Source organism: Mastomys coucha, unplaced genomic scaffold (genome assembly GCF_008632895.1).
Source record: "Mastomys coucha isolate ucsf_1 unplaced genomic scaffold, UCSF_Mcou_1 pScaffold21, whole genome shotgun sequence".
Taxonomy (NCBI): domain Eukaryota; kingdom Metazoa; phylum Chordata; class Mammalia; order Rodentia; family Muridae; genus Mastomys; species Mastomys coucha.
This window is the reverse complement of record NW_022196904.1, coordinates 16326809-16340625: the sequence shown is the minus strand read 5'-3', so window position 1 is coordinate 16340625 and position 13817 is coordinate 16326809. Positions and strand designations below refer to the sequence as shown.

At 49.3% G+C, this 13817-nt stretch overlaps 1 protein-coding gene across 5 annotated transcripts in view; it reads right to left on the bottom strand.

The window, feature by feature from the left end:
- Positions 1 to 10350, bottom strand: part of Opa3 (outer mitochondrial membrane lipid metabolism regulator OPA3) — a 35776-nt gene extending 25426 nt beyond the window's left edge. For 2 of the 5 annotated variants that reach the window (XM_031385536.1, XM_031385535.1), the window contains exon 1: positions 10026 to 10350. In XM_031385536.1, the coding sequence (XP_031241396.1) occupies positions 10026 to 10167 (142 nt within the window). In that variant the 5' untranslated portion in view covers positions 10168 to 10350. The other 3 variants (XM_031385539.1, XM_031385538.1, XM_031385540.1) reach the window with 3 other exon arrangements.
- Between the last annotated feature and the right edge of the window lie 3467 nt (positions 10351 to 13817).

The following is a 13817-nucleotide window of genomic DNA, read 5'->3' as shown; positions in this document are numbered from 1 at the left end:
CTCTCTCTCTCATTTATTTGTTTAGATGGTTTTCAGGAGCCCAGCTGTCCTGAAACAACTTAGCCTCCTGCCTCTAGCTCCTAGGTGCTGGGACTACAGGTGTGAGCCACTGCGCCTGGCTTGCCTGGAACTTGAGCTCTCCTGCCTGGCTCCCCAGGCCTGTGATCACAGGCGAGCGCCGCTCTGTCTGGCGAGGCCTAGTTTCCTCCAACTGAGCTGTGCCTGCTTGGGGCTGTCATTTCTAGATGTTCTAATGGTTCCATTTTTTCCAGTTTCCTGGCAATTTTCAGTTTTACTTGTGTTTATCACTCCTTTTTAAAAATCTTTTTAACAACAACAAAAAAAAATCTTTTTAACATATACACAGGTATTTTTGGTTTTGTGTTTGTTTTGAGACAGAGTCTCATGTAGCTTAGGCTGACTTCAAACTCAAAATATAGCCAGGGACGCCCATGAGCTTCTAATCTTCCTGACTACACCTCCAGAGTAAGGTGGTGTGTAACCACACCCTTTATGCATGCTGGGCCTGGACCCCAGGGCTTTGTGCATGCTAGGCGAGTGCTCTACCAACTGAGCCCCAGGCTCAGCTTTAACCCTGGCTATTTCAAGTTCACATCTGGTAATACTGTGACTTGCAGTGTTTACAGGTCTCAGCTTAGGAGACTCTCTTCAGGTTCCCACTCAGTGTGGTGCCTCCATTGTCTACAGGGAATGCATTTTCTACTGTGGTCTCCTGTGTGCCGCAGTATCATGCAAACTTCTCTAAGCCAGATACCAAGAGGCACGACAGATACACTCCTTTTAGCAAAATATAACTTAGGCTGTAAACCCACAGAAGGACTAGCCAGCGGCCACAAGCTCAGGGGACAACATGTCCATGTAGAAGCTGAGGGGACAGCCAGTGCTGGAGCAGGTGTACACATGGGGTTTTAAGTTCCTTGCCCAGTACAAACTAATATTAAAGATAACAGTAGTAAAGAACCTGCCCAACTCCACTGGGAGCTGAGGCTGTGGCCTTCACAGGGTGGCTTGCACAGGCAGCCTCTTGCCCAGCTTCCCTGCAGCATGGCTCCCATCCCCCAGGCCATTAGAAGCTGGGAAGGTTCCAGACAATCAGGTGGCCTGGTTCCAACCCTTCCCTTTGTTGTAGGAGACCTGGCCTCTCTTTCTGGAAAACTCAAACACTCAGTTTATAAGAAGGTGTGGTTCAGCGTGGAGCATTTGCAGGCAGGCTGGGGGCACTGGATGCTTTCCCAGGTGGCCCCATCCCTCACAGCCACCTTGTGAGTTTGACTTTCTCACTTGTCTTTATTCCCAACTATTTTCCCAATGAGAGCTTGTATTTCCCCTTGTTGTGTGCCTCTGTTGCTGAAGTGCTTTGTTGCGAAATGGCCTCACAAGTCCTAGGCTGACCTATAACAGTTCAGAGCTGAGGATGAATGCCTGTGAACTCCAGATCTCTTACCTCTACCTCCCTAGTGCAGAAATTACAGGTGTTTGCCACCTGCCCACTCTTGTTGGTTTTCTGAGGCAGGACCTCACACTGGAGCCCAGTGTGATGCAGGTACCTCATGCATCAGCCTCCCATTTCCTGGGATTACAGGCATGTGACACCATGCTTGGCTCTAACTGTAGATCAAATATACATTGTTAACATGCTAGAATTGGAGAGAAGAGGCACAGACTTGCACAAGTGATAAGTCTATGAGAGCCAACTGCAACATAGAGTTCAGAACCCATACAGGGTACAAGTCCTAAGTGTGAGCTAGAGCAGGTGCTACCAGCACAAGAGCTGACATTACCATGATGGGGACAATAAAAAGAAACATGGTACCAAATTTTTATGTATTTCAACTAACATTCACAATAATACTTAGGGATTAGGCCAGGGCTAGGGTGGACTCAGTGGTAAAGTCATTGCTTAGAATCCACCAGTGAAAGGCTGGGGGGCATGGCTCAGTGGCAGAGCCCCTGCCTAGAATCCTCCAGTGAGGGGCTGGGGGTGTGGCTCAGTGGTAGAGCCCCTGCCTAGAATCCCCCAGTGAGAGGCTGGGGGCGTGGCTCAATGGTAGAGCCCCTGCCTAGAATCCCCCAGTGAGGGGCTGGGGGCGTGGCTCAGTGGCAGAGCCCCTGCCTAGAATCCCCCAGTGAGGGGCTGGGGGCGTGGCTCAGTGGTAGAGCCCCTGCCTAGAATCCCCCAGTGAGGGGCTGGGGGCGTGGCTCAGTGGTAGAGCCCCTGCCTAGCATGCTTGAGGCTCTAAGTTCAACCCTTAATTTTATTTTAAAAAAAATATTTTTTTTTCCTTTGTCATAGAAACTTATAAAGTGTCAGACACTCAAAAACAGAGTCTAAAACCAGGGCCCAGAAAGGTTAAATAACTTGCCCAGGTTCTTTAGGCTGGCTGTGGGCCATGCTATTGACTGGCCTCAGAGCATGCTGAGGGCACTGGTCAGCAGTCATAAGTACTCTACTCTGCAGAAAGGCAATGGTGTGCCCAGGACACACCCAGAGGAACTCACAAAGCAGGGATACAAGGGCAGACAGCCTTTATCAGTGTACCAAGCCCTATTTTCACATGACTACAGACTCTGTGCCCTTCCAGCCTCTGAGAACAACCAGTCTACAGGCTCTAGGTCAGAGTCATCCACACTCAAATTGAAATCTCAGGAGTAAGTTTTACGACTATCTCCTTTTGTTGCTTTGACAGAATCTCATGTAGCCCAGGCTGACCTCAAACTGGCTAGTAACCAAGGTGAACCTTGAACATACTTCATCCTGTCCTCAGATTCCCAGGGCTGGCATCACAGACATGCACAACAATGGTCAGATGTTTGCTTGGTTTTGAAATACAGAATAGATACTCAGAGAGGGCAACCTGCACTGAATATCTCACATCCAGTCCGTGGTAATGCCAGGATTCAAATCCAAGAGTGCCTGCACTGTGGTCAAGTATGCCAGTTTGTGTGTGCCAGCCAGTGCAGTCTTCTTGCACTACCTGTGGCCCACACTCAGGACTGCTCTAACTGACAGAGCCCTGGGGATAACATTGTGCACATCCAGGCCCCACCCTTAAAGGCTTACAGCACCCACTTCCTGCTGAACCGGAACTTGAGCCAGCTGGGGAGCCTGTTGGGCGAGGACTACAGGGAGAGACCATGGGAGCTAGAGGTACCAATGCTCTATGGTGGCACTTGCCACCTGTCACCTGTCACTCAGCTCCTGCACCCCAACAGAGGAACCTCCCAGCAGAGTCCAGCCAAGCCACAGACTAAAGAAACAAAGGGGTGGGGCTGGTGAGATGGCTCACTGGTTAAGAGCACTGACTGCTCTTCCAAAGGTCCCGAGTTCAATTCCCAGCAACCACATGGTGGCTCACAGCCATCTACAGTGTGACTGAATGCCCTCTTCTGGTGTGTCTGAAGACAGCTACAGTGTACTCATATACATAAAATAGATAAATCTAAAAGAAAAAAAGAAAAGAAATGAAAAGAAAAAAGAAACAAAGGGGTCACTGCTGTCAGGTGTGGTGGTAGGTAGATACCTGTAATCTTATTGTTGTGGAAGTTAAGGCAGGAAATTCACATGTGTTTGAGACTAGCCTGACTTACAGTGTGTAAGTCTGTCTCAAACATTCCTTCTCACCCCCCTCCCCACCCCACCCCAAGAAACAACTCCAGAGCTGGAGCTGGCTCTGAGGCTAAGAGCATTTCCTCCTCTTGCAGAGGACGTGAGCTTGGTTCCCAGGACCCTGTCGCTCACAACCATCTGTACCCCAGCTCCAGGGGATCTGGCTCCCACTTCTGGTCTCCTAGGGTACCTGCACACATGTGGCACACATGTATACATATAAGTAAAAATATATCTTGTTTTTCCTTAATTTAAAAAAGAAAGAAAAGCCGGGCGGTGGTGGCGCACGTCTTTAATCCCAGCACTTGGGAGGCAGAGGCAGGCAGATTTCTGAGTTCGAGGCCAGCCTGGTCTACAGAGTGAGTTCCAGGACAGCCAGGGCTACACAGAGAAACCCTGTCTCTAAACTCCCCGCCCCCCCCCCAAAAAAAAAGAAAGAAAAGGAGTCAGTGGGTTACAAGCATAAGATACCATGCCTAACCCTTCGACTGTTTTTTGTTTCTAGAATTTCAGCAGGAGTGTAATCAAAGCTCTGCTTGTGGTTAAGAGAGTACGGACTTGGACTGTGAGGACTCAAAAGTGGAGCCTCTAGGTCCTAAGATCACTAGGATGAAACTCAAGCGCAGAATCCCAGAATCCTGATGGCATTATAGACAGAGACAAGCCTCAAACACAGTGATGTCCCAGAATTCTACCAGCAAGAAGGACATCAAAAGAGCTGAGTGGATGCAAATGATACCTAGACTCTGAGCTAAATAAACCTCTTTTCTTTATACACCTAGTCCACCTCAGGTATTTGGTTAAAGTAATGAAAATACAACTAATACAAAAGTGGGCATCTTTGAAGGACCACAACCTTGTGGCAAACTAGGAAAATAAGCAGCACACTAGAAAGGAATAAAGGCAACTGAACCAGGGTCTTCCTGCCCAGAGTCACCCTCAGCTTCCTTGGAAGCATGTGTAACACACTTTGTGATGGAGGCCGAGGGAAGAGAACACTTTAAACTTACAGTACATGTCTAAAATCTAGCACTCAAGACCTCCGAAGCAAGAGGATGGCCACAAGTTCCAGGCCAGCACCCAGAACTGTACAACACTGTCGTCAAAAGCCAAAAAAGAACAAAACAAGACTTTTGCCTTCACTGCACAGTGCATCAAGGAACTGGACCAAATGTAAGGTGGTCTCTTCCTCCCAGAAGTGTGATCTCCTGGGACAGGCAGGAACTACAGGGCAGGCTGCTGCTTCATGACTACTGAAGTTCGGGGGAACTCTTCCCTGTACTCTCTCAGCTCTCTTACCCACAATGGCCTTACCAGCTGTGTGGATAAGACAGGGCAGGCAGCCAGGCATACACCTTTAATCTCAGCACTGAGGAGGAGGCAGAGGTAGGGAGCTGTCTCCAAGTTCAAGGCTCGCCTGGTCCACATAGTTCCAGGCAAGGCAGGGCTACAAAGTGAGGCTCTGTCTTAGAACAAAGCGAAGTACAACACAGGGATCAGCAGTGGGAGAGAGGTTTGACCTGGAGAGACAACTCTGGGAACTCAAGAGCCACTACTGAACTACCTAAGCCATAGCCACAGGTACTTAGCACTGTGAAGAAAGGAAGGACAGACTGAAAGAAAGCAGGACACTTGCTAGGTGGGGCTCTCCAAGCTCAGAACATCTCCAACAGCAGCACACAAGTCCTCTCTGCCTGTTTGCCATCTACTCTCTCCCACCTGACTCCTGCCAGCTCTACCTTCAATCACCACTGACAGGAAAGGAAGGTTGACCTGTTAACCATGGGACTCAAGACCATGTCCACACAGGTACATAGCCACAAAGTCTGCTGTGCCCCAAACCTATCCTTCCCCAGATATATATGGACACACTACACTTTGTGGGGTCCCTGCCAAAGACACACAACTCAGATCCAACTGGGGAAAGTTCCAGACTGCAGAACTAAGTCAATGTCATGAAAAACAAGGGTGGGCAGAGATAACTGGAGAGCAGGCGCACCAGACCTCAAGTGGCCCAGGCTGGTCTCAAACTCCTGATCCGCTCCTGCTCTTGCCGCCATCTTCCAAGTGTTGGCATGGTAGGCATTTGTCACCATGCCTGGCCCCACCCACACCCCTGTACTAGAAAGCTCCCTACCCCTGCGATACATCTTTAGCTACTTATTTCTCTTTTTTCACCCATTATTTTGAGATAGGGTCTCAAAAGATGTTCTGGTTGTGAATGCACTCTACTCCCCAGGCTGGTCTTTGAATTTTCAATTCTCCTGCCTCGGCCTCCCAAGTAGCTGGTGTTATAGGCTTAACTAACGAACTTTTTTAATGCCAAATCATGCTGCAGATTAAAGGATACCAAGCTGGACTGTGGAAGCTGTCTCCTTGATGTATCCACCCCTCAGCCGGTGATTACCAAAGATCTATTAAAATGTAACTCAGGAGGTGCTCACCAGGCCTCACCCTGCCTTAAGGAACTACTGCAGTTACAGTTGCTAGAGGGGGCTGGTGAAATGGCTCAGTGGGTGAGAACACCGACTGCTCTTCTGAAGGTCCTGAGTTCAAATCCCAGCAACCACATGGTGGCTTACAACCACCCATAATGAGATCTGACACCCTCTTCTGGTGTGTCTGAGGACAGTTACAGTGTACTTACATACAACAATAAATAAAATCTTTAAAAAAAAAACAGTTGCTAGAGGAAGGGAGACTTATTCTTTACTGATAGGTGATGCAATGGTCAGGTTAATATAACCCCTCACCCATGCACAGCGAACCAACCCAACAGATTTAAAAAATAATAATAATGAGCCATCTTGTTCTTTGTTTTTGGAGACAAGGTCTCCAAAACCTGTCTGTGCAGCCCTGGCTGTCCTGGAACATTCTCTGTAAACCAGGCTGGCCTCAAACTCAGAGATCGGCCTGCCTCTGCTTCCTGAGTGCTGGGATTAAAGGCGTGCACCATCACTGCCTGGCTATAAGGAGCTATCTTTAATTTCAGAACTCCAGAGGCAGAGAGGTCTCTATGAGTTCAGCATGGTCCACACAGCCAGTTCTAGACTAGCCAAAGCAACCCTGTGAGACCCTGTGTCAAGGAAGGAAAAAGTCATGAAATAAAGAGGACTGGTTGGAAAGAGGAGGGGATCAGTGGGAGTGGGCAAGAAAGGTTAACAGAGGAATACAAAATAGTGAAATTGTTGAAACCATACAGTAAGATGTACAGATTTACATGCATGTGGCAGTGGAAGACAGGGGATTCAGAAGTTTGAGGTCATCCTCTAGTATGTGGCAAATTGGAGGCCTGCTGGGCTACATGAGAGCCAGTAACAAAAAATTAAGAAACTATATGAGGCTGAGCCAGGCAGTGGTGGCGCACACTTTTAATCCCAGCACTTGGGAGACAGAGGCAGGTGGATTTCTGAGTTCGAGGCCAGCCTGGTCTACAGAGTGAGTTCCAGGACAGTCAGGGCTATACAGGGAAACCCTGTCTCAAAAAACCAAAAAACTAAAAAAAACCCCACAAACAAACAAAAAACAAAACAAAACACCAACAAAAAAAACTATGAGGCTGAGGTGTGATTCAGTGGTAAAGTTCTTACCCAGTGCACACACACAAGACCCTGTGTTCTATCTTCAAGGCCAAACACACTCACTCTCAGTCTCCATCTCTCTCACAACACACACACTGTCACCACACTCACCATACACACATGCAAATGCACATGCACACTCAGGCAGAGGATCAGATCCTATACCTCTTAAAGATCCCTTCTAATGAGCCCTGCCTCCTCAGGGCAAAGCCAAAGTGCTTGCAGTGGTCAGGCCCCACCCTCACAAGAGGAATCTTCCCATTGCCTTTGGTCTCCTCCATGACATGTGCCAGATGCAGTGAGACCTTGGAACCCTTACTTACATAGCTCCTTTCACCTGATTTTTCTTCCACAGCAGTTGTTGCTACCTAACAGTTTTTGAAACTGGGGCTTTTGTTATACACCAGGCTGGCTGGAACTCACTGTGTAGTCCAGGCTGGCCTCAAACTCCAGGCACTCCTCCTGTCACCGAGTCCCAACTGCTGGAATGTGTCCCCATGCCTGGCCAGACTTCCTATTTTATATTTTAGGTACTGAGGCTGGCTGTTGCCTATCTTCGCCGACAGGAATCCTTGAGGCCTGGATTTCTTTACATCTTCATACTTCTCACAATAAGGCAGCATTTCACACTGCATAAATAAACAGAGGGCATCCATACAGTAGGAGAGCCAGGCTACTGCAACCACTAAGGACTAGGTGCCCTATAGGCTGGGAGAATACAGCCTGGACCACAGGAAGCAAGCACTAACTGCTCCTGTCTCATGACAGCCTCTGTACAGAACTGGAAACAGAGGCTCAGGTGGGTTACATTCACCTGCCCAAAGTATTGTCATTTACTGTCACCATTTTCTATCCTGTATGAGGCATGACAGCACGTCTTTTCAGGCCTCATTACCTTCTTCACTTTTACATACTATTGCCTGAAATTTTAAAAATTTCTACTTAAACAACTAAATTGATTTATAAAATTCTTGTATAATGGAAGGACTAATATCTCATTTAAGGGGTAGGGTTCCCTAAACCACAAAGCTAAGACTAGTCTCAGGACTTGGAAGAAAAGCAGGAAGCTGAATAGGCCCGGGAGTCCAGAGTTCACAGCCTCCACCATGATGAGCTGACTGTAATGGAGTGTGATCTTGGAGAGTGACCAAATTCCTGCCTGTGTCAGCTTACTTTTTTCTCCTATAAATTTAAGCAGTCATCCCTGGTTTGTGTCCTGCAAGTGTTGGAACTCACTTTGTAAGTAAAGACAGCTCCTAACTTGCACTGAATCTCCTTCCTTCCAAGTGTTGAGATATGGGACCAGGTTTTTTTTTGTTTGTTTGTTTTGTAGCCAGGATTTCTCTGTGTAACAGCCCTAGCTGTCCTGTAACTCACTCGGTGGACCAGGTTGGCCTTGAACTCAGAGATCCAAGATCCACCTGCCTCTGCTTCCCAAGTGCTGGAATTAAAGGTGTGCACCACCTCTGCAGGCTGGTTTGTTTGTTTGTTTTTTGTTTTTGTTTTGAGACATGGTCTCAGACTGAACTCAGTAAGGTATCTTAATGTATCTGACCTCCTGTTCTTACTGCTTCAACGTCCCAAATACTGGCTTCAAAATCCAACTTTTCCACTACAAGACCCTTGGCCCAGGTAGATGCTCCACCAAAACCCAAAAGGACCAAGAATCTTATTAAACACATATGAGGAGGAGAAAAGTCAAGGGTCCCCTTAGTGTCCATGTTTCACCCTTGGAGCCAACAATGTCCCTCAGTGGTCTGGTGAGATTTTCCACACCCTTCAGATCTCAGTTGGAATATTCCCTCTGCCAGGAAGTGTTCTTTATACTCCATGTCAGGTCAGGTATCTAGTGGGCTCTGCCATCCCATCTAGATTGTCACTGTATGGGTCTTGGCTTGACAGACTGGTACTGGCGTAGACCCTATTGCTTCATAAGCTCAAAACAAACATTCATCATATCATATATAAGCTACATGGGGCGTTATATAAACATGAACGGTAGTTCTCAGCAAAGGATAAAGACTTCCCCCTCGTCTCTGCTTCACAGAGCTAGATCAGTCTTTTCTAGGAGCAAGTGAGGTCTCTCTGCTTAGGAGACTCCTTTGGCTCACCCAGCTGCTCTAAACTCGAGACTGCCTACAGTTCCTGACAGTTCAGAGATAACACGGACGTATTAGGACCGTATCTCCCAGTGCCCGGCCAAGAAGCCTGCACGGTGCAGCTACCGAACGAAAGGATCGGTATGAGGAAACTCATAAATAAACAGAAGGACCTCCATTCTGGGTTCATCCTTTTGCCAAGTCGCAAGATTCTATCACCATCACCATTTTACACCCTAACTCTGTGTAAAACTAACGCACAAGCTCTGTGCTCTAAACCCACGGTGATACGCAAAGCGCCCACAGGGCCGGAGGGAAACTGAGGGACAAGCTGGCGTTCCTGTAGTAAAGCGTCTCTCTTAAGGATGGCCCCGTATAGCGGATCGCCAAGGGGGCTTCTTCTCAGGCCCGCCCCTATCCTCTGACAAATAAGCTCCATCCTTGCGTTTCTCACGCCTCATCCTATTGGCTGTCGTAGACGTCAACCGCCACAGCTCTCTTTCCTATTGGCTTGCATTCCAAACTCGCGCGGTGACGCCCCTAACTGCTCGCCCTTCTTTCCTATTGGGCGAATGACACGCCCCTCTAGCAGAAGCCATCCTCATTGGCTATAGAGTTTTGCCGGTTCGCGCCGGGATTGGTCAGGCACAGAAGCCATTCCCCTGAACTAGGAGGGTCGGGAATGGAAAAGGCTAGGGGCCTTGGGGTGAGACTCACGTTGGGCTGGCGGCAGGCAGATGTAGGTCTTGAAGAACTCGCTGCGGCGGGCGGCATCCTTGATGCGGTTGGCCAGCGGCTTGCTAACCTGCCGGATGCCTAAGTAGAACAGCTTCGCCATGGGGAATGCTCCAACCACCATCTTGGCGGCCGCCCTGGGCACGCGCAACCTTGCCGACTGGGCGGGGCGCTGCCGACCTCGCCGCTCTTCCCCCGCCCGCTGGTGGGCCGTGCGTGCCTGCGTAAGGAGGGACTTGCCTACGTGCCTACGTACGAGCGTGCGTCTGCATGCTCGCGGCGGGGGTGGTGGGGAGGGTGTCTGTCTGCTGGAGGGGGGCGCTCGTGACGTCACCGCGTCGACGCCCCGTCGTCCGTACGTTGGGTATGCAAATGTACGGCGGAAGTGGAGCGTCAGAGGGCGGTGCCGTTTAAACGGCCGCTCGTGGGAGCGTGGCCACAGTCTTATTCGTGACGTGCTGACGTCACCGCGTCTTGCGTGATGTCACGCACTGAGTCGACTTCCCTGCCCATAGGAGGGGCTTGGTTAGTCCTAATTAAGTCTAATGAGCCGCGGTTAAGCGTTCCTCCGCGGTGAGAGCCCTCACTGGGGAGAGAGGCGAGTCAGCATGTAGTCACACAGACCTGCGGCTTTGCTCACTCTGTGAAGTTGGAGGAGTGACTCAACCCTTCAGGAAATCGGTTGGTTTTTAAAGGCCGGTCTCCTGTAACCCAGCCTGGCTCCGAACTCAAGGTGTAGCTTACGCTGCCATTGGAACTCCTGATTCTCTTGTGTCTGTGCCTAGGGCAGTGCTGGGATCACAGCCCTGAGCTACACGGCCCAGCATTGATGTCAGTATCCCCGTGAGCAAAATGTCACACGTAGCCGGGTGTTAGTGGCACATGCCTTTAATCCCAGCACTTGGGAGGCAGAAGCAGGCAGATTTCTGAGTTCGAGGCCAGCCTGGTCTACAGAGTGAGTTCCAGGACAGCCAAGGCTACACAGAGAAACCCTGTCTCGGAAAAAAAAAAAAATGTCACACGTAACAGCACCTGTCTTGTGTTTTCTGTGTTGTGAGGCTTATCTCTGAACCCCAAGGCATTTCCCATTGTTAGGACAGGGGTTCCACTACTGAGCAGGACTCCAGCTCCTCACTGGGGAATTTTAGGCAGGCCGTGACTCTACCGCTGAGCCATGCTCCAAACCCCTCACTGAGTGTCTCTGCTAGTCAGCTTTGTGTGTGAATCCTGAATGTAAAACACAGGATGTGACTACATGCAGAGTATGTCCCACAGAAGCCCAAATGTGCACTACAGCTAATCCATCCCTTTCCCAAATAACTGGCCGAAAGACTAAGGCCCATAAGAACGAGGTGACTCGGAGCTTCTCAGCCAGCGCATTGGCTGATATCACTGGTTCTCAAGCAGCCTCCCTTTCCTCCTTTGGAGGGTAAGGGTCCCCAGGGAGCTGACTCCGGAAGGAACTTTAAGGACATGTCCCAGACTGTCCTCCCTTACCCAGCAGAGAGCAAAATCATATAAACAAAGTCAGGACTTAGTTGAGAGAAATTCCTGGATGGTGGTGTGAGGATGGGTAGTTGGAGACCAGAAGGGACAGGAAGGCAAAGCAACAGAGGGGTGGTGGCTAGCAAGAGGAAACACTGGTGACACATAACCAGGGGACTCTGGACTTTCCCATCAATGCCTTTGGCCAACTCCTCACACCAGGGGACCTGTGCTTCATTTATATTGGTGGTAGCTGGGCCTGGTGTCACACAGCTGCATCACAGCAGTCAGGAAGCTGAAGCAGGAGGATGGAATGTTCCAGGCCAGCCTGGACTGGATAATGAATTCAAGGTCAGGCTGGGCAACTTAGTGATTCTTGACTCAAAGTAAAATGTACAAAAATAAAATAAGATGTTCACCAAAGTGGCTGGGGTGTAGCTGTGTTTGGTGAAAGCTCTTGCCTAGCTTTTGCAAGACCCTGGGTTCTATGTAAATACTGGGAAGAAATGGTGGAGAGCTCGTGTGACCCTGACATCTAAATTATAAAGAATGTCCAGAATCTTGAAAACGACAACAACAACAGGAACTCTTGCAGGAGTCCTGAAAATGTGTGTCTGGGTGAGGTCCATGATCTCTTTGGACAGCATCTTCCCCTTTACTTTCATTTTTAATTATGTGCATATGTGTGTACTTGTGTGTAGGGTATATGCACATGGGTACTGCCCACAGAGGACAGAGGAGAATGCTGGAGCCCCTGGAGCTGAATCACAGGTGTTTGTGAGCCACCTGTCGTGGTGTTGGGAACAGAATTCAGGTCCTCTAGGACAGCAGTACATCTCTTAGCCACTGGGCCATGTCTCCAGAGCTGCCACTTCCCATTCTACAGGCATCCCAACTGAGGCCCAAGCTTCTGTAGTACTCAGGGTAGATGTGACATTTCTTGAGTCCCAGTCCAGGGTTGTCTTCTAATACTGGCGGCCAAAGGACCTACCTACTAGGGAGTCTAGGATCTCTGGAAAGGCTTTAGGAAACCTCAAAACTCATATGTAAATCTTCCTTTCTGGCTGTGTCCTTAGTTCTCAGAACAGCTTCCAGCACACAGTAGGTGTTAAATACATTTTGTTTGTCTTGCTTTGTTGCAAAGACAATCTTGAGTAGGTGTTAAATACATTTTGTTTGTCTTGCTTTGTTGCAAAGACAATCTTGCTATACAATCCAGTTCAGCCTCAAACTTGTGATCCTCTTGCACTGGCCTTGAGGGTTCTGGGATGCAGGCCTACACCACCACACAGAGACGGCTCCATCTCCTTCCCAAATCAGTGCTTTCTGAAGCCCCTCCACTCCACTCTCATCTCCCTTATCCACAAACCTGCTTCTTCACTAAGTGCTTTTGTGTTCCCCGTTCCTCTCTTCACGCCTCCTCTCCAGTGCTCTGAGAAGGGTTCCATGGGACTTCTTGGATGAGAGAGAGAGAGAGAGATCTTCCTGCCTCAGTGGCCTGGGATGAGTGTGGTGTGTGTGTGTATATAAGAGAGAGAGGGGTTTTCCCATCTCAGGCCCCTGTTTCTACAACAGAGGCATCCACCATTTCTTGACTCCCAGGGGTGGAGCAGGCTAGTCAGAGCTAGGCACTTCCTTCCCTCCTATTGGTGAAAGGAACCACTACACTACAGCGTCTGGATGACCCATTAAGACACAAAGAGGAAGGGATACCATTAGCTAAGTCAGGCAGCCCTGGCCACCCTGGGCGTGGGAATAGACACAGATATGGGAGGAACAGTGACCCAGGGTGGCCCCAGCCCTGACTGACGCACTGTAAGACCTCCCACCCTTTGCCCTGCAGCCTCTTCAGTGACCATCCTGGACCAGGGCGTGGGCTGGTTCCCAGAGGCCCTTTCCACCCAGGCCCTCTTTTCCCAGAATGGGCCAGGGACTTAAGTTACACAATCCCTCAGGGCCTGTGTTTCTTCCACTGAGTCTTCCTTCAAAATAAGTCCTAAAAACTGGTCCCACTTGCCTGGTGGCATGCCTTTAGCCCCAATACTCAAAAGGGGATGTCTGAGTTCTAGGCCAGCCAAGTCTATAGAGCAAGTTCCAGGCCAGCCAGGGTTACACAGTGAGACCTGTCTAAAAAAAAAAAAAAAACATCAACCTTGTCCTGATGGTGTAGGCCCATCATCTGGCTATTCAAGAGACTGAGGCAGGGAGATGACAAGTTAAAGGCCTGTATGAACTACAAAGAGTTCCGAACCAGTCTTGGCAACTAACCAAGACTAAGAGGGAATGGAG